The 23,908-nt window shown below is 36.5% G+C and overlaps 1 protein-coding gene across 2 annotated transcripts; it reads right to left on the bottom strand.

The window, feature by feature from the left end:
• Positions 1–469: 469 nt before the first annotated feature.
• On the bottom strand, positions 470–23,553 carry TGS1 (trimethylguanosine synthase 1). 2 transcript variants are annotated; one of them, XR_015793918.1, is made up of 14 exons: positions 23,307–23,553; positions 21,574–21,638; positions 19,888–20,072; positions 18,454–19,279; positions 16,986–17,097; positions 16,124–16,210; positions 14,968–15,142; positions 13,775–14,066; positions 13,275–13,445; positions 12,411–12,554; positions 11,876–12,092; positions 10,997–11,075; positions 6,386–6,510; positions 470–3,867 (listed from the first exon to the last, which is right to left on the bottom strand). XR_015793918.1 is itself a non-coding variant. In XM_007443184.4 (13 exons), exons 1-13 carry the CDS (start codon positions 23,423–23,425, stop codon positions 3,751–3,753), a joined length of 2,589 nt encoding a protein of 862 aa, XP_007443246.2. In that variant the 5' UTR covers positions 23,426–23,553; the 3' UTR covers positions 473–3,750. The 2 variants fall into 2 exon arrangements, 1 of the variants encoding a protein (XP_007443246.2); XM_007443184.4 differs by lacking the exon at positions 6,386–6,510 and having other exon boundaries at positions 473–3,867.
• Between the last annotated feature and the right edge of the window lie 355 nt (positions 23,554–23,908).

Raw genomic sequence — 23,908 nt, 5'->3', positions numbered from 1 at the left:
TGGTGTGAGGCCACTGATGCACTACATCTGGACAGATTGGCAGTTAACAAGACAGCTGAAGCTGAACAGTGTTTGGTCTTAGATGTTAAGCAGGGTAGGGCCTAGTTAGTACTTGGATGGAAGATCACCAGGACTGATTTACTGATTGATTTATATTTCAAATTTGGACACAGCCCATCTCACAAGGACAGAATTAAAAGGGCCATAAACTATTCTGGAAAATTTGATAAAACTAGATTATGTGCAGGATAGTTATTGTCTGTAGAATAGGTAGAGTTAGTATTTTTACATCCCTGTATAAGGAAATAGGTTAATAGCTTATATAGTCAGCAGCATTTTTATCAGCCTCCAAAATCAGTTATATAAGCCCAACTGAAGGGGGAAAGAACTCCCTATGTCTTATACCATACAGTGGGATAATCATTCAGACTAGAGTTTTTCTTCTTTTCATAGAATAATTGTATCTCTCATTTCTTGGTGAAATACAGGTGCAGTCAGCTTGATCATGTATGATCTTAATAATGGCTGTATTACATACAAACTGATTTCTTCTTTAATTTTGACTCAGTATTATACAGTTGAGAAAAAAATGATTTATTGAGGCAGAATCATACGTTTTATTCAACAATAGTGATCATATTTACACCATTAAAAGTTGCTTTAGCTGTTAGCAATATGCCAGGTCCTTCACCTCATAGCTGTATCTTTGTATTGTAGGATCCAATTAATATTCTGTTTCAAGTGCATGGCAAGAATGAAGTTCCTGTTTAGCACTCATAAAAGCTTTATGTAATTCTGATATAATTTGTCTTGCATACGTACTGACCCTAACCTTTTCTTCCTATTTTTTGTTTGATTTTTCATTTGCCATGAAGTATACACAATGCAACCATAGCAAAATGACTGCTTTTAAGATAAAAATTCTTCAAACCTGTATCTTTATAAAAAGTGGACTCTTTAATAAAGATATATTTTAATATCTAGAAGAAATGGTCTTATTGTTTCTTGAAGTAATTAATGTTGCTGGGTCATGATCTGCTGTAGCAATAATATTTCTATAACACTAATCCATTCAGTTAAGGATTGAGATACCAGAAACATTTTTAGTCAAGAACCATGATGTAGAATTGAAGAAAAAAACTTTTTTTTTTTGCAAAGGGTTTAAAGGTAACTGTGTAACTGCAAAATTAAACTCCCAACATATAAACCTGCAATACTTTTCATGTAGAAGAATTAGATTTAGGTGGGGTAGTATAATCTATCAAAGGATCTCCAGCTGTCTTGTTCACAGTCAAAATAAAAAGATGCTCAAAATATCTACATAGTATTTCTGGAAAATCCTGAGAAAGATCATTATGCTAATGCATGCCATTTATTAAAATATTTAAATCACTAATATTTTGGATCACTTATTTCTTGTTCTACCACAAATCTCGAGCACTTGTTAATCAAAATTACTACTGCTACAGCTAATTTTTAATTTCCACTTTAAAAAAAAAAGCATATCCTATTTTCCAAAAATGTGCTACAACCTTAAGCTGAAAACCTTTACTTTCTCTCCACTTATATCCATGTTTATCAGATGTGAGAACAAAGCTAAGAATAAACTAGAGAACAGACAGCAGCACTAGGATATCCTGTGGTATTTATCAAGTACTGTCAGATATATGACTCACCAAATTGTTTAATAACCAGACCCTGGTAATTCACCCCCACTTTTTTTCTTGATGAAATGTACATATATATGTAACTGAATATGTGCATTTTAAATGCATGAGTATTTCTTTAAAGAATTTCACGCTGGTCTTCAGTGAAAAAAAATCTCCAAAACTGTTATATAATACCCATGAAAATAAGATATTCTCCACCTTCAGGCTCCGCTGGGTGGGGACGGGGGAAATGCAAAAGGCTCTTGTGATACGCTAATGGAAAACTCTGACAAATGGACAGGGCAAGGATAAAAACTAAACTCGAATGAGTTTAAATACAAATATTATTTCTTATGGATTTAATCATTTTGTCCATTAAAATACACACACACACACACACACAATTTTACTGCTGCTGATCGTAAGACAAGAGATCACTGGAGCATAAATACTATATACAGGTATAGTTAATTCAAAAGAGCACTGGAATAAAGCAGAGAGCATTCAAATCATACCCAGTGTTTAATAAAACCAAGGAATGTAATACTCATTAACTTAGAATGACAACTATTATCAGGTCACCACTAAAGTGTCCCTCCAGTTATAAGAAGAGAATTAGCCACCATAACACTGGTTTGTTCTTACAAGGGTCTGTGCTGTTATGTCACACAAAGTTGTTTCTCCTTTCTTAACAATGCTACTAATAAAACCTGGATGCAGTTTTGTTCATTTGACCTGCATTAAAGGAAATAAGCTCCACAAAATTGTATACATGGCTGTAACTGGGTCACTTCCATATAGTTAGGAACTGTCTCAAAATGTTAAATATCCTTTCTCTAGGAATGTTCCTGTTCTGGCCAGGAATTCTCCTTAAGCAAAGTGTTTTCTTCCTTTTTTGTATTCCATTTCTCTTTTTCAACTCACTCTGTATTCCATAACTACTGCACATGCTCAGTACTTATTTGATTGCTTAAATATTTTTCCTTTGCTTTGAAATGATATGCTTTACTTCTCCACACTTTGTGACCACCCTTAGAACACTGATTTCTTCTATTCTTTGTGATCCATAATGCTGTTGGCACTTCTCATAGTTTACTGTTACAATGACAAGTGGTCCTCGCTTAGCAACTGTTCATTCAGCAACTGTTTGAAGTTACGACGGCACTAAACAAAGAGACTTATGACCCGTCCTTGAAGTTGAGGCTGTTGCAATGTCCCAGTGGTCACATGTTCGTGATTCAGGCACTTGGCAACCAGCACACAATTATGACAGTCACAGTGTCCCATGGTCACATGATTGCCATCTGCAACCTTCACTGCTGGCATCTGTCAAGCAAAGTCAATGGGAAAGCCAGCAGGAAGTCAGAAGTCATGGTCATGTGATGTTGCGCTTAATGATTGTGTGATTTGCTTAATGATCACAACCAGAACTGCTGTCATAAGTTGGTGTGGTCACGTGATTTTTCACTTTATGACCATGACGCTTAGCGACAGAGTTGCTGGCCCCAATTATGGTTGTTAACTGAGGACTACCTGTATTATCAATGCATTTGCAAATGAATCCTTCATTAATCTTTTTCATGTTGGTAAAATGTACATACTTAAATCCTTCTCTCGCAGGCAACTTTCTTTCAGAATACAGATAAAACTACTCCATATTGATCTCAGCCATCAGTGATGAAAAGCAACTGATGCAGTATTTCAAAGGAGTTTGAAATGAAATAGTTCCTTAAACTATTCCTAGTTCCTAGCAGGTTCCTCTCTTTTTTAACCTTTTCACAGCCAAATCTAGAATTGTTCATTAGGATAGAAACAAATAGATCAACTTAGGTAATACAAGATTAGAAATATGGAATCCTGCTGTTTAATAAGCTTCAGTCCTTTCTCATCTTACTTTTTACTATCAAAAAGATATTTTAAGTGTTTTTATAAAATATTTTATTGGTGTTTGCAACAAGCATTCTAAACCATTAATTTCTCAAGTTCAATAGAACATGGAACATTTTGCAATAAACCACTACAGTAAAAGTAAATAAAAGGAATGTTAAACTGAAATCTGATTATCTATTTTGCACCAATAAACAGCTTACTCATAGGAAAATCAGGATACATCTTGTCTGATTAAATCTCCAAAATAAGCAGTTATAGTCTTCAATCTGTTATTCAGAAAATTTTGTTCTATTTCAACTTTTCCTCCTGGTCCAGCTAAGGAAGCTACCTGTAAAAATGAAAACATGGAATATCACAAGATTAGACATTTATCCCCATGTTTGAGATATAATTGCATTTATAATGGGAAAACCCTTGTTAAAGTAATATTCAGTAATACTTCACTATTTACCAAGTGGAACATATTCCCATCATGTACTTTTCCAGCAATTTAATTATAGCATTAGGGTTAGAAATGGTTTCTTTCCATGCCTTTCTCCATCTCTTTCAGCACTGACTTATCCCAAACTCATAATAAATGGGTGGGCAGTGTCTAATTTCAAAATCCTATGCAAGAAATAACACTGGTCTCTGGTAAAAGTTATCTTTCTCTTCCCCAAACCTGACTGGAATAGCAAGAGGAAAAAAAAGTCAAAAGAGATAAAGGTAAGCCAAAGAGAAAATGATGTCCCCATCCACTTTGTTCTGTTCACTCCTAATCCTTATTTCAGTTTTTTCCAGACCTCCTGTAAAAATATAAAAGCAGCTCTTCTGGATCACATCAAAGGCCCAGCCGATAAAGTATTCTGGTTAATTTTTGTTCCTATCAATACTCAAACACTTTGCAGAGAGGCCTACATATGTAGGCTTTCCTTCTACAGGTATCTAAGCTCAACCTTGAATGGCTGCAGAAGCTGTTATCAGTAGGAAGTGGGTTATCTAGAGTGCTCATCTGCTCAGCAGTTCATATGACTTTGTTCCAGTACTACCTGGCATCCCCATTCCCAGTCATAGAATCAATCTCCCTCTGCCTCACAAAAGATCCTTAGTGGTTAAGGCACCAGGCTAGAAAGCAGGAGACTGTTGAGTTCTAGTCCTGCCTTCGGCATGAAAGACGGTTGGGAGACTTTGGGCCAGTCACTCTCTCTCAGGTTGTTGTTGTGGGGAAAATAGGAGGAGGAAGGAGTATTAGGTATGTTCACCGCCTTGAGTTATTTTTAAAAACAATAAAAGCGGGATAAAAAAAAATCTTTAAAAAAGGATATGGTCAAAAGATATTTTCCCCAACCCCCGTCTTTCTGTAGAGAAAAAAAGCATTTGCCTTCTTAACATCCAGTCAGTTCCACAGTAGGAAGCATAAAAACAAGAAGTAATGTATTGAAGTAGGACATACAAAAACGATGAAGGCTATTTAAAAACAACAAAAGTATTTTGGACAGAGGCAAGGGATAAAAAAGAAAGAGTTGGAAAAGATGTAATACCAAAAGCATTAAAACTTTAAAGCTCCAGTACCAAAGAGAGGCTAAAACATTGGTTTAGAAACCAAATCTAAACATAGGATGAATATATGAATATCATAAATTAATTACACATTGTACTTTCTGTACACATTATGCAAATATTTATGATGTTATCTGGTACAAGATATCACAATACCGTAGTTGCATACTTAGAATGCTTTAAAAGAGACCAATAAACAGGCTTATCAAAGACTGCTGTCAGGGAGGGAAAAGATCACTTAATCAACACAATCAGAGCTTTATTGAACTGTTTTCAGGTTGAGAACTATCCATGACAATTTACTGATTTTCATAAGATTACTATTAATATTTCTATTTAGCACAAAAACTAGTCACAATGAATAATATATTCCCTGTGTTCATTGTATTATTTTCTACTTCTATTAATGTTACTCAGAAGAGTTTCTTTCAACTTTTCTTTAGTCATATGTCTGAAAGAGTGAAGAAATCTTATTTTTTGCAATTTGCTGTAGCATTACATTTAATATGTATTCTTAACTATTATATGACAAACTTTCACTTTTGTTCTTCCAAGACTTAAACACTAGTTTAATGCACTGAACTTCCTCTTTTTAATCTACCATTAAAAATAAAACCTTACTGTAAAGAATGAGGAAGAGATGAATCATTTTTTAAAGAAATCGTGTGATTCTTTTCACACAATTACCCTAAGATGCAATAGTAAAAGTAGTCAGCTATCTAAAATAATTTTATTTAAACAAAACAAAACAAAACAAAACAAAAAATCCCCCCCACCCCCCAAAATTTCAGATTCAAAGTAACACTGCCAAGTTCTGGGAATGTACATTCTCGTTTTCACTCTCTCATGTGCCATCCCTCTTAGCATCCACATTGACCTTCTCTAGGATGATCCATCCATTCCAGAATTTTTACTTGAGGCACAAATGATCATAAAATATGCTACACTACCTTGAATACCCTTGAATTACCCCTGAGGGCATTTCAGTGGAATATCAAAACTGAGCAAATCATGAAGCCTTCAGGTCTGTGAAATGAAACCTATTACTCACAGGGAGGAAAATCAAGGATGCTCCTAGGAACACTCCCGTGATGGACACTAAATCTAATTTCTTGTCTTTAAAGTTGCTGTCCCTTAAAATCTAAGCAGAAAAGCTGATAGATGATAGTAAGGTTGCAGGAATGTTGATAACAAACAGCAGCAGTTAATTTAGCTAAGGGTTTGGTAGAATCCATAACCTTTTCAATGCAATTATTTTGTTGCTGCTGCTGCTTTCAATAAAAGTTTAGTGACCTCTACATCATTACCTTCGATCAAATTCAGCAAAGCTTCCTTACTGGAACTGGTTAAGCTATGAAAATTACAGACATTCCCAGGGAGGACCTTCCTAGCCATTTTAACTATTGGACCATTATGAATGGCATCAATCCGTCTGGGAAAAAAAAAGAAAAAAGTGCAGCGTATAGTTAATCTCAACTGTGCCACGTAATTGTACCACCTGATTATAGATTGCAGACATCAGCTGGCCATTCAACACCTGTTCTCCTGTTCTTTGTGTCAGTAAGAAATGGGCCACACAATACCACCAGGAGAGCTGCAAGGTTTTCTATACAGAGAATGGCTGTATCTATATAATTCAGGATTCTTCAGAGGTTACTGAACCTTGACATTTAACACTGTAAGGGGAAATTCTGTATTGCACAATTCTTGATGGGGAAATTGTGTACAGTATTACTCAATTCTTGGTAGAAAAGTCTCTTTAATAAGTATATTAAATTCTTCTTGCATATTTGGCCCACAACATTGTAATCATTGTATGTAATAGCGTTCTGCACCAAATAAACTTGACCTGTCTCAAAACTCCCTATCCAGCTGGGAGAGAGAGAGAGAGAGAAAGAGAGAGAGAGAGAGAGAGAGAGAGAATATGTGTGCACATATATGTATATATGCTTTGGTTTTACTACATTAAGGCTATTTCAGGGCTCACGTTACCATTTTAATGTATCTCCTTTCTAATATGATTGGAAACATGCTGCTGATTTTCCACGAGTGTGGTCAGAGGGGACTCTGGGGGACCACCAAAAAGGAATTGGGGCTGCAAAGAAGCTTTTAGGACCCTCAGGTTACCCATCCCTGTCTTAGGCAATTTGATTATACTCAAATGATGTGATTCTTACTTTTAGTTCATGAGAATTGCAGCAGGATATGTATTTCTGTTCCTTCCTTTAACTCATACAGGAGTTCAGTTTGACCCGTAGTTATTAACTGTACACATTTACATATTAACTAGTGATCCATTTCTTACAGTCACAGAGTAGACAACTACTGGGAAGTTCCAGAAGATTCAGTCCCAAATTTGAGTATGTTTTATGGGCAATACCTGCATGTGCTATATGGCTAGATCTCTCCTACTTTAGTATCTTCAGGATATTACTGTACTGTATCACTGACCAGGTGCCTATGCCAACTAGAGTCAACAGGGATTTTAGTTCCTCAACCATCTGGAAAGCAGCATCCTACCTGGGAAGTAATTCACAATAGTAACTCATGTTCCGTTACTACTGCAATGAATTTTTTTGTCAAGCTGACTTTAAAGGTAATTAGCATAAATGCAACATCATGCCTGTTAACTGGCACTATGTGCCGGCAACATATTAGTTCTGCTGCAGGTTTCCACATGCAATTTTAAGTGCTTCTTTTGACCTATAATCCATTATATGGCTTCAGGACTGCCTCCTGCAACTACAATCCATCTGTCTGAGGCACACATCCCGAGAACACTGTTTTTGATTCCTCACTTCTGTGAAGTTGGCGGGGTGGGGTGGGGGGCACTAGGCCAAGATCAGCTGTTTCTCCAATATGGCCCCATGCCATGGAACATCTTTTCCATGGAGATTCAACTTGCCTTGACACTGATGGTCTTCTGGAAGGCCTTCCCTTTTAACTTAATAAAGATGATGCCATTCATCTTTATTAAGTTAATATTTATTATTTATCGTATGGCACATTCATATCGCAATTCAGTAGAATAAAAATGCAAGAGATAAAATACAAAATATGAAGTATAAAATATAAAATTATAAGCATACGTCTAGATTACAAATATAATTTTTTACTTCATTTGTCACAGCCAGGAACTCAATGAAATTGATTTCCATTATAGGCTCTGTTTTGGCACTCTGTCACTATATGTTGGATAGTTAGTTTTTCAGCCCCACAATCACAATTCAGTGATCTTATTTTGCCCCACTTATAAAGGGCATCTGCACATCTACCACAGCCTGTACGTATTCTGTTCAATATTGTCCATATTGCACGGGGCTGGTCAAATCCAGATGGTTTCTCTGAGATGCAGAGCAAGTTCTGACATTGTGGGGGGCAATTTTCTAGCCAGTACTGTTTCCACATATTGTGGATGTTAAAGTCATCTTCTACAAGTGATTTAGCAGTTGAAATGGCTGGGTGTCTAGATCTCAGCCTATTTCACTCCAGGCAGATTGCGTCACTCAATATTGGTAGTTGGGGATTATCAATAATCTTCCGGTATTCTTGAAGGAGGGCATTTTTCCGTCTTACATCCGGGGGTGGTATATGACTCAGAACAGGCAGCCAGTATGTGGGAGTAAATTGTATTGTCCCACTGATGATGTGCATTGACTCATGCAGTTGTGCATCAATCCTGCTTGTGTGCAGACTATTAAGCCACACTGGGGCACTATACTCTGCTACTGAGTACACCAAACTGAGTGCAGACACTCGCAACATATCCGTTGCCGAACCCCAACTAGTTAATTAAGTTAATAAAGATGATGCCATTCTTTTTCTGCGCTGCTTGTTTTTGATTTCATATTGGTTTTTATTTTTTATTATTATTATTATTTTTGTAGTGTGGATATTTTATGCTTGTCTTTTTCTACCCTGAGAATTTTATGATAGCAGCGCTACAGAAATTTAATAAATAAAACCAAATTTATTATTTAACAGGTAAAAGTGACCTTTCTGTTCTTAATAAGCCCATAGTTGCTGACTTCAAGGTCTTGAACTATGTAAAACTTTTTTATGGGTGCTTCCCATAAAACATTTTCACAATCAGCTGCACTTCTGCAAAAAGAGAACTGGCTGTAATTACTGCTTGTATCTGTGCAATAATGTCATAAGTAATGGGATACATCCAATTTAGCCCATGTTCTTGCGTCAAGCCTGAGATGGTTCTGGCATGTCCTCACTATCCAAGAAATTCAGCTAGAGCATGAATTCTGCTCTAAAGATTGATGCCTCAGAGGAAACACAGTAATTACTCAACAGTACAATAGATAGATAATGAACAACTTCTGGTTGTCTTTCCTGAGTTTTTGGCTATGTCAGCCTTAATAAAATACTGATCTTGTGTCAGAAGCTTTGGTAATTGAAGCCTGTTGAGGTATTACATCTCAACAGGCTTCACTAATTTTTATACAAACTTGGAAAAGGTCTCAAAATCCTAGGGAAATAAAAGTCCATTACTGTCTATGTTATTTTGGGATTGCAATGAACCAACACTACTTTCATACGATAGGCTGTATCATAGTGAATTTAGCCATTTAAATAACAATTGTATAGCATGGAGTGCTATTATGTCTCCATTATCAGCTACCCCAACAATTTCAGGACTTCAAAACAGTGTACACAGTGCTTTCTCCTACTTTAACCCACAACAACAATCCGAGAGAGTGACTGGTCCAAAGTTATCTAGTAAGTTTTGGTGGCTCAGGATAGGACAGAACCTGAGTCTCTCGCTCCTAATTTACTAAATTTCTACACCTCTGAGCTTTGAAAACAATTTATGTTAAACATGGACTACAGTGCCTGCGAATGTGGTGATAGTTAGCATTTAACTAAATCCCAACTGGTTTTGCTCCAAATGTGCCCAGCATGCTCTGAACAGTCCATCTCTTTTCTCATTTTTAAAATACAACATAACTTCACATTACATGTTTTTGGAACCGCTGCTCCCTCTAGAGGGAGTGGAAAGAAATAAACGACTAAAGTTTTAACAACTTCAAAAACAACAGATGTAAACATATTAAGCCATGTTTAATGCTGGATGATTATTCCTTTGTATTTGATAACCCCCAACAGGGTATTTACATGCCTACGATTTGATGTAATAAAACCAGAAAGTCAACGTAACTTATGTCACAAACAGGGGATATTGATGACAGACACAGAACAGACCTCAAGATATGGTTCTGGGAAAGCTCTATCCATACCCATTCAGCTTTGACTGTTCTTCCTGTGTCTTTTTCTAAAGTCTAAGATTACTGATTGTAGGGGAGTGCAAAGATAGTTTTGTAAAAGGAACGCAAGAGTCATTAGAACCTTTAAGAGAAAATAAACAACCACCTGGTCCCGAGAAAGGAGGGAGAATCAAAGAGACTCAAAATAACTCCATCTTGAAAGATTATAACAATAACGGAATGCTCCAGTAGTCCTTGTGTTCCCTGACCAGGCCACATGTGAAAAATAAGCATTTGTTTTTCACCAAAAATACATATATATGTTACCCATTATATATTTTACACCAGGGTTAGGCAAACTACATTCTCTTGGTATTTCATAATAGTTCCGCAGAGAAAGACATCTCTCTACTGCAGTTGTGGGATGGGGGTGAAAAGTAGCGGGGAGAGAGAAGCTTACCTATGGCCACCAAAAAAGAGATGAATATGTATTTTATTTATCTGAGTGCGCTTATAGACTATTCCAATTGCAAATGATTCTGAGTGACATACATCCCAACCTCTGTAAAGTGTGTTAAAAAACAGTGCAAGAAAAAGAACACAAACATATATTACACAAACTTACATATAGACCAGGGACCCTAATTTACATGTTTAATTTCCAACTGTAAGTATTAGTTTTATCTATCATTTATTACTCACCTGATCTATGTCAGCATTACGTGGAAGAAAATAAACAATGTTGTTGGTGATCTTTTGCGACAGGTTGAAAATTTCAAATGTAAAATTTGGTTAAGGAAGAAAAAACAAATGTTATACTGCAGTGGTTCTTTCAGTAGGACAATTTTCTTAAATACACATCCTTCCACATATAAAAACTAAATACCAGATGTTTTTATCTAGTCAGAGACATAGTCTAAATAAGAATGATTATTGAATAATTCTAGAGAGGATTTATTGCATTTTTTATCTGCTTAATAAATAAAAACAGAAACAGAAAATTGAGGTGCCAGAATGGGGAAACTAGTTTTTGAACATGTTTCCTTTAACTGATGATGGGGACTTATGGACCATTATATATTGGGGTTATTCATTTTTCAAAACATTGTGTGAAATCAGACAGCTTCAAATACTGTACTTCATATAATGATGTAAAACTTCCAGAGAAATAATTTAAGAAATAAGCTCCACTCTGAAAATGTTATACTTCTTTTGATATCAAATATAGTGGTAAGCAAACAAAAAGAAACTATAGCTTTTTATTCACCACCTTATTGTTCACTTAGAACAATAGTTCTTAGTAGTTAGAAATCTTTTCCAATTGATGCACAAGTATCAATCTGCAACTTTATCAGCTGCTTTGCCACAAATAACAAGAATTTCAGAAATTTTCCTTCAAGCTACAAGGATCCCCATCTAATATCCTGAATTTCATTAAAGAAGATCACTGTCAGTTAGAAACAAGATGCAGCAAAGATCCCCTAATATTAAAATACAGAACTTTGTCACCCAAAGGAAAATAACATTAGTTTTAGCTCTACAGAGTGATGTCTACAGCAAGGTTATTTTAAAAAAGGATATCCATCAGGAGAAATCATTGTTTGAATATCAAAGATTTCTGCAGTAGCATATTCAGGCCCACCCCATGGAGGACTCAAAAACACAACATCCGCTTTCAGACTGGATGCTAGCTTCATGAAATCACCACATATGAATTCTATCTGGTCTGCCACTCCATAGACCATGGCATTATTGTGAGCAAGGTGGATCTTCACAGGGTCAATGTCAACTGCAATTACTGAAAAGATCAAACAATTTTAAATATATCAGATCAGCCAGCTTAAAAAAGAAAACCTATGGAAACAGTAAAATTTCAGATTCTTTCTAGAAAAGTAACTAACCTAGCTGTAGCTAAAAGATATATTGCCCACATCTGTAGTTATTTAGCAAGAATAGTTTAATAAACTTAAAAACTTTGTAAAAAAAAAAAAATCAGATCACCCTTCAATTAAAACAGGGGAATAATACTTAGTCTTAACTAGCAATCCATTTTCCCTGGTCTCTTGTGAAATATCTAGTAAAGTTCATGCACTTCAAAGCTAGTGAAAGAATTTACCTCTCTTTGCTGCCAAGGCAAATTGAATAGCATTTCCCCCAACACCACAGAAGGCATCTACTATTATGTCTGAGTCAAAGGACAGCCTTACACGGTCTGCAATGTGTTCAGCAATCTTCTCAGGTGTTACAGAAAACCATCCCTCTGATAAAAGAGAACAGTTAACATATTTATGATATGACCTCAAAAGGGAGAATCTCAAGATCAAGTAATCAAGTATCTTAGTGCAATGCATTTAATGGAACAGCCACACATACTGTATAAATTAAGAACACAAGAACACGACTGCCCTGTGGAATCACCTCAAAGGCCTACTTTGCTTAGCATTCTAGCTCCCAGGGAGGTGCCATACTTAATGGCCACATTGGCATATAATAAGAAATCAGAATTCCTGGATTATCCTGACAAACCCACACAGCTCCTGTACTTCTCTCGTATTGGCTTTTTTTTTCTTCCCATGGAATGGTAGTTTATTGTAATGCCTGAATACAAATCCTTGGTATGTTGCTCTCAGAGTAGTCTTGGAGCTCAAAAACAATTCTAAGCTATTTGTGGCTTATGTTTCTGGTATGTTTGTGACTGACAAACTAGGATTCTCAGTCAAGCATCAGAGTAAGACATCAGTATTTGGTTAATTTTTCCTTCTCATGTGAAGTGAACAGGCTGTATGTACCAGTTTGCTGCTTGTTCAGAGTAAGCCACAAAAAAGGTAGGGATCCTAGCTTTGCATTAACTGCAAACCTGAAAAGTGACCACAGAATCAAGCAGGGATTATGTACTGTATATCAACGATTCATCAAAGAACATGGGCATTGTTTGAAACTAGTTTTTAGCTTACAGAATGCGATATCATTAGAAACTTACCTCTGTCTAACTGAATCCCTTCATCAAAACGAGAGAACAGCCTATACCGTTGCGCCCAGTATTTCGCCAGCTCAGGATCATCAGCTATTTCATGAGGAATGCACTTCAAGTTTCTGTTTTTCCTCTTCTGCTTCTTTTTGTTTTGCTTCTTTTTCATAGCATGTACTTCACCTGTGCCAAAGAAATCAACTTTTTTAAAACTAGCACTGGAAAAAAAAAAAACACGTTTAAGAATACCAAGGAAACTTCAATTAATTTCACTTCATACTTCAAGATACAATATTCCAGGAACTAAACACATAACAGAAGTTATGGTGATGTGCTAAGCGTTGCATCTATTATAGTATATGAGCATGAGCAAATCCCACTCAGCAAAACCTGCATACAAAACTACCTTATGTTAATTGGTCAATTATTTTTTTTTTCTTGTAACATTCCTATTGATGCACTATGCAACTATACAGATCTATAAACACAACACTATTTTTAATATCACATACCTTCTGTTTCCATTTGTAGGTAGTCTGGAATATTCAGGGGAATGAGTTCTCTTCCTAAAGGAGCTTCTTCTCTTTCTACTATCAGTTTTTCCTTGCCTTTTTCTTCAATACTTTCGAGTTTGTGGGTATCTGAACTAGGATTTAGTAAGTCATGGTTTTGGAGACTCAAATTCTTTTGTAAGTGGCAAACATTTTCCTGTTCATCTGAATCACTGCTAGCAGAAGTATGATAAACTCTATCTTCAGCTCCAATCTTCGCACCTTCATCCACTTTTTGCAAGAATTCCTGTACCTAAAAACACGTTATAAAAGCCAAATTTAAACAGAAAGATTCAACCTTAATATTTAGCAGACGCTGTGCTACAAAATCTACCTTTAAGAAGCAGAGAATTTTGGTAATTAGGAGTTCTCATGTTCATGTGCTGCTGTCTTCTGTTCACATTTGGATCTTTTCCTCTATTTCCTGATCTTGCTCAGTTAGCTGCAATCTTAAACTTGCTTTTAAAAAATGCCCCGTGAAAAAGTGGGCAGAAACAAACCTTTTGTTTGTATGAACTGCTCTTTCCATACATAATGGAGCAATCAGATTAAAATCTTAGGATAGATGGTTGTGTGTCAGATCACGACAAGGTTGTTTTTTTTTTTTCTTAAAGAGTTTTGATACTTACGAAGATTGAGGCCCTCCCAAGCCTGCTGATAATCTCCACTGTGTACTTAAGCCTGGTTATCAGAAACAGGAAATGTTATCTATGCTCCAACTTGAAACAATCTCCCCAGGACATCACTATTGTGTTTTCCCTTCCAAACACTGAAATCTCTTTTTAGGATATATAATTCTGATAAATTCATGTCACTTCTCACCTTTAATGCCTCTAGTGTAGATTAGCATAACAAAAGCTGCAGGTTAAGTGTCTGCAAGCATCCTTTATTGAGAACACAGCCTTGTAATCTTTTAAACAGACAGTATATATTTCCTCTTCAGTTTCTTAAGTAACAACCTTACTATAGCTATCTTTTCAGTTGTTAGTTAACATGCTACAAAATGTATACTATTTTGTGTGGCATTCAATTATTTGCCATTATTCAGCGTAGTGCAATTAAAACATTAACATTAAAAAATGTAGTTTCTGTAATGAAGAAATAACAGGATACTTTGTGTACTATGTAGTATTCCATACACAAGGAATATCTACCTTATTCAAAGTTTTACTCTTCTTCAACATAAATGTTTCAGGTTCATCTGTAAAATATGTATGCTTGTTTTTAGTCTTGATTGTTCTGCGCATGTCCAAGAATTCTGACTTAAATTTAATATCTTTATTAAGACGAATCACTTTTCTTTCACTGAAGCTAGGAATTTCTCTGTATCTGAAGAGAAGAGGTTAAAGATTAAGCATTTAGAAAGATGGCCTACATTTTTTTTGAGTGGATGTGTGATGGAGAAATATAAGCAAAATAGTGTCTTTTACTTTTTAAGATGGGGTAAGCATAATTTATCTCTGTAGTCTATCTGGGCACCCAGGAGACATAGCTAGGCACATGATGAAACCAAAATGAGTGTAATCCAATATTGTTAAAATGCATAATGGGTGGTTTAAGTCTTGGCTTTAAAACACTTCCAAAACAGTAAAAAATCAGCTTGGGTAGCGGAATCAAGGTTTTGAAAGATGAACCGGTACTTTAAGGCTTTTCAAGGATTTAAGCACAAATTTTGTCCCTTAATACCTATCATGCAAACATGCTTAAACTAGGGAAAAAAAGGTGTGAATAGGATATGCTGGGTGGCTGTATGTGGCCTGTAGCCTTTCCATCTGTGCTTTTGGACCTCCTCCAAAACTTGCTAAAGCTGCCATATAAATAAGCTATACAACAAGCTTTCAGATGTTGTTGATACGTTGTAATATACTGAAAAACCTTAATATTCTCTGCATCTTTTCTTTTAAAAACACAGCAATTCTCATGTTCACTCAAGAATTTGAAAGACATACAGGAATCATCAGTGCAATTTACATTCGCTTTATTCTCTGAAGTCTTAGAGTATTTTTTTTCTAATTACCTTCAATGGTAGAATTCTTTCAATATTTTACATATTGAAAAATTCTGCATACTCATTTGTATTTAGGCAGCACTGGAGGATTGGGGGAAATACTCACTTAAAGACACTGCTGTCTAAAACATCTAAAACAGTGTTTCTCAAACTTGGCAACTTTAAAACATGTGGACTTCAACTCCAAAATTCTCCAGTCATGCTGGCTGGAGAATTCTAGGAGTTGAAGTCCACATGTCTTAAAGTTGTTAAGTTTGAGAAACACTGGTTTAAAAGATGTAAAAAACTTTAGTATACATTACTTTTGTCCGGTGCCATGCTTGAGCCCCAATTGATAGCAAATTCCGTCTGAATCAGCCTGAGGATATTCTTCAACATCTAATTCATGGCTTGAAAGAAACCAAAATATCCATTTAACAATTCAAAGCACGATGAATAGTTAAAAGTAAATCTTTATTGCCTTCTGAATTAGATAGAGTGTCTTTTAAATAATTAAAAATATTATATAGAAATTAGTATCCATTTCAGTCAAAACATTAATTTCTTTCACCTAATCAGCAGTGAGATAAACCCATGGGTCAGAAGTCTTTAACATTAGTTGAAATGTTTGCCATGCTTTCCTTAATTATGCAGTAAAAGTATCAATGGACACTAGCTAAATAGTTGTAATACACTAAAAAAAATTGCAGAAGCAAATAGTAAAATGCTCCTACCTCCACAGTATGTGCATTATAGCAGAATCAAAACTGAGAATAATTTAGTTAAAGTAGAACTAACACCTAAAATCTCATAAATGAATACATATTTTCAACAGAAAAGAGACAACAGACGTGTCATGAAAGAGAATAGCCTTCCATTCTGCAGCATATCTGAATTCCTTCTTAAACTAGGGGATGGGCAGCCTGTTGTTCTTGGAAACACTTATGACTATACTGCTGAATTTTGGCTTCCTCTCATCTTGAAGTAGGAATCATACAAAAAGAGTAGTGTAAGATTAAAATAGATGTACATGTTAACAGAAAAAAGAGAAGTTCAACACAACCAAAAACAATCATATAAATAATGAAGCCCCATGCTACAGCCCTTCCCCGTAACTATCAAGTGTACCCACCCCAAGCTAAATAGCATGAGAAGAGCAATGTGTTGACAGAGCTGATAACCTGCCTCCTCTTTATTTTGACATGTTTACGCTCAGGGGGCTGATCATCATCACCATTATCATTGTTACTATCTGATCTTCCCTCTTCTGTGGTATCCAAAAGTCCCTGATGTGAGGCTAGTGTAGAAAAAAGAAAAACAAAACAAAATACCATGATGTATATCAAATTAAACACCTTGAGGAAGAAATCATGTAACAGGTTTTTTGCTCTAACTAAATTAATAAATATATTGATCTGGTTACTAAAATTCCTGAAAGACAAAGGTGTCACAGGAATGCACTCTAAACATCAGACTCAGGAACACTCAAATACTTTGTACTTGAAAACACGTTTTTTTTTTAATTTGGTTGTTTTATTATAGAAATTAAAAATGACAAAAAGACCGAAGTATATAATACATATTAAAAAACACTCAATTTTTAAGAGAGCATTGAAACTTGACCATGCCAAGTAATATTGATCAGCCCTTCCATTACATCAAAAAGAGCCAGTTTATAAAAAGAAAGCAAACACATTTTAAATCCAAGACTGTAAATCTATGGAAGCACTGTCATATCATCAAAAAAGAATATTTTTTGCTATCCCCTACGCCTAAACAAAATCCAGAGTTCTTCAGATAATGACAAATTCCTAATTGCTGGTAGATGATACAAAATAACATTCACAATTTGAAACCACATTACTATTCTCAAAACTGTATCAATGAACTTACAGATATCAAACCAAAATGGGATGATAGTGTCCCCTTTATCGTTATACATTTTCAGCATAATGAAGTTTATTTAATTATTTGGTTTATATGGCCACCCAACTCACAAAAGTAACTCTAGGCAGCTTACAGTTGGATAGAAACGCATAGCCACCCTTTTAAAACATTCTCTAGGGCAGTGTTTCTCAACCTCAGGGACTTTTAAGATGTGTGGACTTCAGTGCCCAGAATTCTCCAGCCAGCTCTGGGAGTTGAAGTCCACACATTTTAAAGTCTCTGAGGTTGAGAAACACTCTCTAGGGTGTCTAATAGTCTTGAAAAAGGATTAAACTGGTTGTGTTGTGCTGTCTACTGGTCAGTAGCTAATGTAATATCTGAAAGCTTTATAAGCCCCCCTTTAAGTGGAGACAGTCTTAAGGCTTCAAGTATGAGTTCCAAGCCAATAAATGAACAAAAAATGCTCTAGTAAAATTGCTAAACAAATCTCAATTTTAAAATCATAATAAACCTACTTAATATACTTCAATTACTGATTTGCTAATATGGGAATTCCAATGAACTGAATAACTAATATTCATATTAAGAATGTTTTGTTTATAAAAATATGGTAGATATAGAATCATCCAAATAAATGTCAATGCTGATAGTAATTCATCAGTTTTTGATGCTGCTAAGGAGTCTGGACCAAGTGGTTTAAAAACTTGATAGGCAATTAGCCCATTTATTTCCTGCAAAAAGACTGGATTAAGACTGAAATACCAACCTGGCTGGTTTGAACATCCATTTTTAGAAGACACACTTCCTTCTCTTGTTCCCTTATCTGATTTCTCAGTCTGACCATAATTGTAAGGACAATGCCTTCCAGTGCTTGTTGAAGTCAGCCCCTTATGACTTCTAGTATCAACCGCATTTTGTAATTTGCTGGGCTCTGCTTCCTCTGAATTTAGATTTATTTCACTGATTTTAGTAAAAATATAATTATTACTGGGATCATCATATACAGTAGGGTTTTCTTTGCAAATGTCTGTGGAGGGGAGATAAGAATGTAAGACTGAGTCCTGCAGTTCTCCATGGTCACCATGGCTGCTTGTGTTCAATGATTTTCCTGACTGCTTAGTATCTAGCTTTCTTGCATTCATTTCTAAATCACTACTGTGTGTAACATCAACAGTCCAACCTTGACTTGCCCAGTAATGAAACTGTTCCCAGTAGTACCAGTAGAGCTCATTATAGTGTTCTTCCCACTTATCCTTCATTTCAGGATTATTCCAAGGTTCAGGATTAGCCCCTTCCTGTTTCTCTTGCCAGCTTTTCCACAGAAGTCCTTCTCCAAACTCATGCCAATATTTCTCCCATTCTTCATTCATATGAAGTTCATTGAGCGGCTTGCTTCCATTTTTACAGCATTCATCATCATCGTCCTCCTTTTTAACCAAGGCTTGATCATCAGAAAGGGAGTGGTCATCTTCATCCTTACCCTCTTCCAAAGACTGCTGCATTATTTCATGGATATCTTTTTGCAGCAACTTTTTCTTCCTTTTCTTCTTCTTCATCATTTTGTTAACTCTCTTGCCAGTCTTCTCAGGAACCTAAAATGTAATATGAAAGCAAGCAAATAGAAAAATCTGGATTGCAAGTTCATATCTAACATCCTGAGCTTATTTCATACACCAATCTTTTCCAATTTGACACTCTTCTGATGGATTGAGAGTGAAATGGCTTAATATCTCATCCATTAAAACTAACAGTGGTGCAGATTCTGAGAGTCCCAATTATCAGAAGAGCAAAAGCTTCAAAAAGACTGCAATAACTCCTTTTTGCAGCCATAGGAGGGCTATTTTGTTTCATCAGTAAAGAGAATAATCTCTTCAAAGATTCATGCACTGAAGCCATATAATTTAGGCAGAAATGACCTGTATTTTAAAATAATGAGTTTCTGGATTTTCAGTGTATTTATTGCCTCAGTTATTGCCAGTACTTTACTATTACTTGAAACCCTTTAGATAGAATTCCCCATCAGTCAAACAAAATGTCACCTACAGTCGTCCAGTAGACCTGAAATGCCAACATGGAAGTAAAAAGCATTAAAAATCATTATTCTCTTTATGTGCAATGAAATTCCACTGCATATTTCTTAATCTATTTTCTAGTTCAATAATGTAAACAATTAAAAAATCAAAATTGAACTGGGTTTTACCACTAGTGCTTTATTGGCTGACAAACTGCCAAACTGTACAGGTAAGCCCATACTCTTCATGAGTTCGGTCTCTGAATCTGGTTCAGCATCATCTACTCCCAAAGCAAGACTGTTAAGTTCTTCAGCAGTCTCAAAGGTATGTTGTTTCTCCTCTTTTTCATTATCTTCAGTAACTTCCCCTTCCCCTGTTAATAACAATAGAAGTTGATAAGGAAACAGCCATCAATTTTGGATTTCTGATGAAGAAAACTGGCTTTGCTTTGGGCCTATGTATAGTTTTGGGGTTTTGATGTCTCTCTGTCCCTCCTTCACACCCACATAGAGCTTCTGACTTTTTCTCTTTCTTTTCTTCCTGGCTCTACTTTCTCTAGTGTCTATGTTTCTTCCTCCCACCTGCAGCATTTCCTAACCCCTCTATCACATGTTTTTGAGATTTCCCTTAACCAATCCTTTCCTAGAAGCTCATGACTTTACTGCCATCTATCTTTTTAAAAAATACAGGTGGTTCTCAGTTAATGACCACTTGTTCAGCAACTGTTCAAACTTACAACAGTGCTGAATGAGTAGTACTTATGACTGGCCATCAAAGTTTCAGCCATCGCAGTGTTCCCACAGTCACGTGATCATGATCTGGGTGCTTAGAAAGCAGCCTGGATTTTTGACTGTCGCAGCATCCCATGGTCACATGATTGTGATCTGTGATTTTCCTTCCCACAAGCAAAGTCAATGGGACAGCCAGCAGGAAGTCAGAAGTCACAGTCACGTGAGTTTCTTGCTTAACGACCCATGGAGATTTGCTTAATGACAGTAACTAGGGACTGCTGGAACTGTCATTGCTAAGCGGTGCAGTCATGTAACATTGCACTTTAGAACCACATTGCTTTACAACAGAAATTCCAGTCCCAATTACCGTCGTTAAGCAAGGACTACATGTGTGTTTGTGTGTGTGTATAAATAATAACACTTATGTCAAACCTTTCATCCTTATCAAACAACACATATCCTTAGGTAGTTCTTCTACTTAGAAAAATATTCAGTAGAATTTTTTTTAGTATCAATAAGCTGTGGGAGAGTTTTTGGTACAACTTAACATTGATTATGGTAGAATTTGCATGATAGTACTCTGACATTCAGCCTAAAAGGATATAGATGTAAGACAAAATCTTTTACAGATTTTAAATCATTTTCCTTCATGAAGAATTCTTCACAGGAAGCATTCCCATTCTTTGGTGTCCTGGTATGAATTATGGATCAGATAAAAATCTAATGGAACTCAGTGCAATTTAATTTCACATAGAATTCATAAAATAAATAGGAAAATATCTGCCAGTAAAAAGAGAAAACCCAACTTCTTGCTGCAATCTAGTGGTTGACCAAACATTTCCAGTCCAGCTATAGCAATGGCTAACAATAAAAGCTTTAAATGTACTAGTCCATTAAACGTACCTGAAGATATTAATTCCCATACCAGTCTGGAAAAAAATACCAAGGAAATACATTCTGTATAACTTCAATATATAATTATTTTCTTCACTTTGTTACAACCTTTATACCTTTACGCGTTTTTTTCAGAATAGCTATGTGAAAGCAGGCATCATATGCACAATGCTAACAAGGTGATATAGTTGCAAAAACTATATTTTACAAAGCACAAAATTAGCAATAAACTTTTCAGGCTTAACTCACCTATACTGTTATCTGTATCTTTAACATAAAATCCTTTTAAGCCTAGTTTATATAATTTTCGATCTCTGGAGAAAAAAATTAAAGACATCAATGAAATATTTATTTGTCACATATATATAGCTGCCCATCTCACACAAAGCAACTCTGGGCAGTGTACAGCAGTTAAATAAAATAACAAATAACAAATAACATTTTAATTTTAAAATAACATTATAAAAAGATAAAAAGTGATTATTGAAATGAAAACATTATCAAAAATTTAAAAAAAATTTAAATATAAAAACCCCATGGAGAGAGCAGAATATCAATCATTGTGGAGCCATCTAAAAAATATGGAACTAAAGCATCAAGGAACAACTCAATTGGGTAATAAAAGGGACCTTCTGCAGTATGTATTTCACGTGCTGATTCTGCTTTCAAAATTTAACTTGGTATGTCAGTGCCAAAATTTCAATCCAGCCAAAAGATTAGCATACTGCACACAAATGAATTTAAGCTGGAACAGGTACAACTGCTTAACTTTAAAAAAGAATGAATACTATTATTAGACAGAAAAAAGATCCACCTCACATTCAAAAATAAGCAATGAAGAGACACTTGGATCTCCTCGATAGTTGGAAACACATAATCAAGTATTCCATTTAGTGTCTTCCCTAATTTGGTGCCAAAGAGATCATTCCAACATCAGGGATCCACCACAGAAAAGGACCTCTTTGTGGTAGCTACCTCACATGGGGAGGCTATTTGGAGAAAAACTCTAAATATTGGCAGGCTTGTTCTAAAATTAATCCTTCAGATAGCCTTGAATTCAGGCCCTGAAGAGTTTTAAAAGGGAAGATTAGTATTTTCAGTTGGGTTAGAAAAAACGTATGTAGCAGGTGAAGCAAATAAGAACAATATTGTTAATAAAAACTAGTCCCTATTTGCAGTTCAGCAGACATATTTCATACTAGTTTATAAACCACCTTCCTATGCTTATAACAGTAGTTCCTAACCTTCTGTATCTTAAGCCCTGTTAGTTATGATATCAGAGAAACTATATATATGTCACTGACTAAAACACACATTATAACACATACAGTAAGACTGGTATATAACACTTTACGGTAATATGTTATAAGCCAAGCTCATGGTTCATTATACTAACGTTTCCATAATTCATATAACACATTAAAACACAGTGTGGTTTTATTTTATTGTTGCACTGTATTGTATCAACAAGCCCTGGTTAAAATGGGCACAGTGACTTTCCCCCCACAAAGTGCACTTTTACAAAATAATGAGGGACGAATGCACCATCTCTCACTTGTGCTCCACTCCACCCCTGCCCAGAAAAGCATGCCAGGAAACTATCAATTGCGGCGCGGGTGTGCACTGGCCACCAGCCCTTCCTCGCCAGGCTTAATTATGGCTAGGAATCATTTGCTAAGGGCTAAGAGGTGACATGACCATCTGCTACACATCTGAGTTCGCAGATTTTTGTTCCAAAAGACTAACAGGCTACTCAGCGTCGCCTCCCACATCCCTTCCAGCTACAATCATGTAAACCAGTGTTCCCCAACCTCAGCATGTTTAAGATGTGTGGACTTCAACTCCCAGAATTCCCCAGCCAGCACGGCTGGCTGGGGAATTCTGGGAGTTGAAGTCCACACATCTTAAACATGCTGAGGTTGGGGAACACGAACGTGAGCGATCGGGAAGAGCCACGAATCGACCGCCTGGCGCCAACTCACTCGACGAAGGCCCGGGTGCACAGGCAGAAGATATCTCCGACGCCGCCGCTGCCCTCTCCTCTTCTCAGCACCAGCAGCAGCTCGGCCACCAGCAGGCTCCTTTCGCCCTCGCGCAGCATAGCGTCCCGCCGCCGCCGCGCCCGCGCTTCTCTTGCAAAGAAAGCTCCCCCGAGCCTCGAGGCGGCAACTCGGATCCCCCCCGGAGAGCAAGCGTGGGATCGACCTTTACGACGGAAGCGGATCTCCGCGCCCGTTACCCGCTTGGAGTCCGGAAGGGGAGGCGCCTGCAAGCAGTCTGGAGCCAAGCGGGCAACGGTGCGGGGCTGAGTTTTCGGCGGGAGTTGCAACTTTGGCTGGGGACCGTTTCCGCCTCTGTTCTGGCCTATAGAAGACGGCTTCTCATAGAAACAATGGAAAAAGGAGCGTTCGGGCAGATCTCTTTCGAGAGCAGCCTACCACATCCCCTGCAAGAAAAAAGACAGAGATGAATTGATACTTTAGAACAGCGTTTCTCCAACTTGGCAACTTTAAGAAGCGTGGACTTCAACTCCCAGAATTCTCCAGCCAGCCATGCTGGCTGGAGGAGTCTGGGAGTTGAAGTC

This window comes from Python bivittatus, unplaced genomic scaffold, assembly GCF_059951505.1.
Source record: "Python bivittatus isolate LINGU-HERP-01145 unplaced genomic scaffold, Pbiv_v1 ctg000840_np1212, whole genome shotgun sequence".
NCBI lineage: Eukaryota > Metazoa > Chordata > Lepidosauria > Squamata > Pythonidae > Python > Python bivittatus.
The sequence above is the reverse complement of the archived record's forward strand: the minus strand, read 5'-3'. Positions and strand labels throughout refer to the sequence as shown.

Excerpts from the sequence above, each read along its gene's own strand:
- TGS1 (XM_007443184.4), bottom strand. The coding sequence starts at position 23,425 with ATGCTGCGCGAGGGCGAAAGGAGCCTGCTGGTGGCCGAGCTGCTGCTG. Across the intron at positions 12,093-12,410 it reads TGCCTTGGCAGCAAAGAGAG|TAATTGCAGTTGACATTGAC; the intron begins GTAAATTCTTTC and ends TGATCTTTTCAG. Across the intron at positions 3,868-10,996 it reads GTAATGCTGACATAGATCAG|GTAGCTTCCTTAGCTGGACC; the intron begins GTGAGTAATAAA and ends TCATTTTTACAG.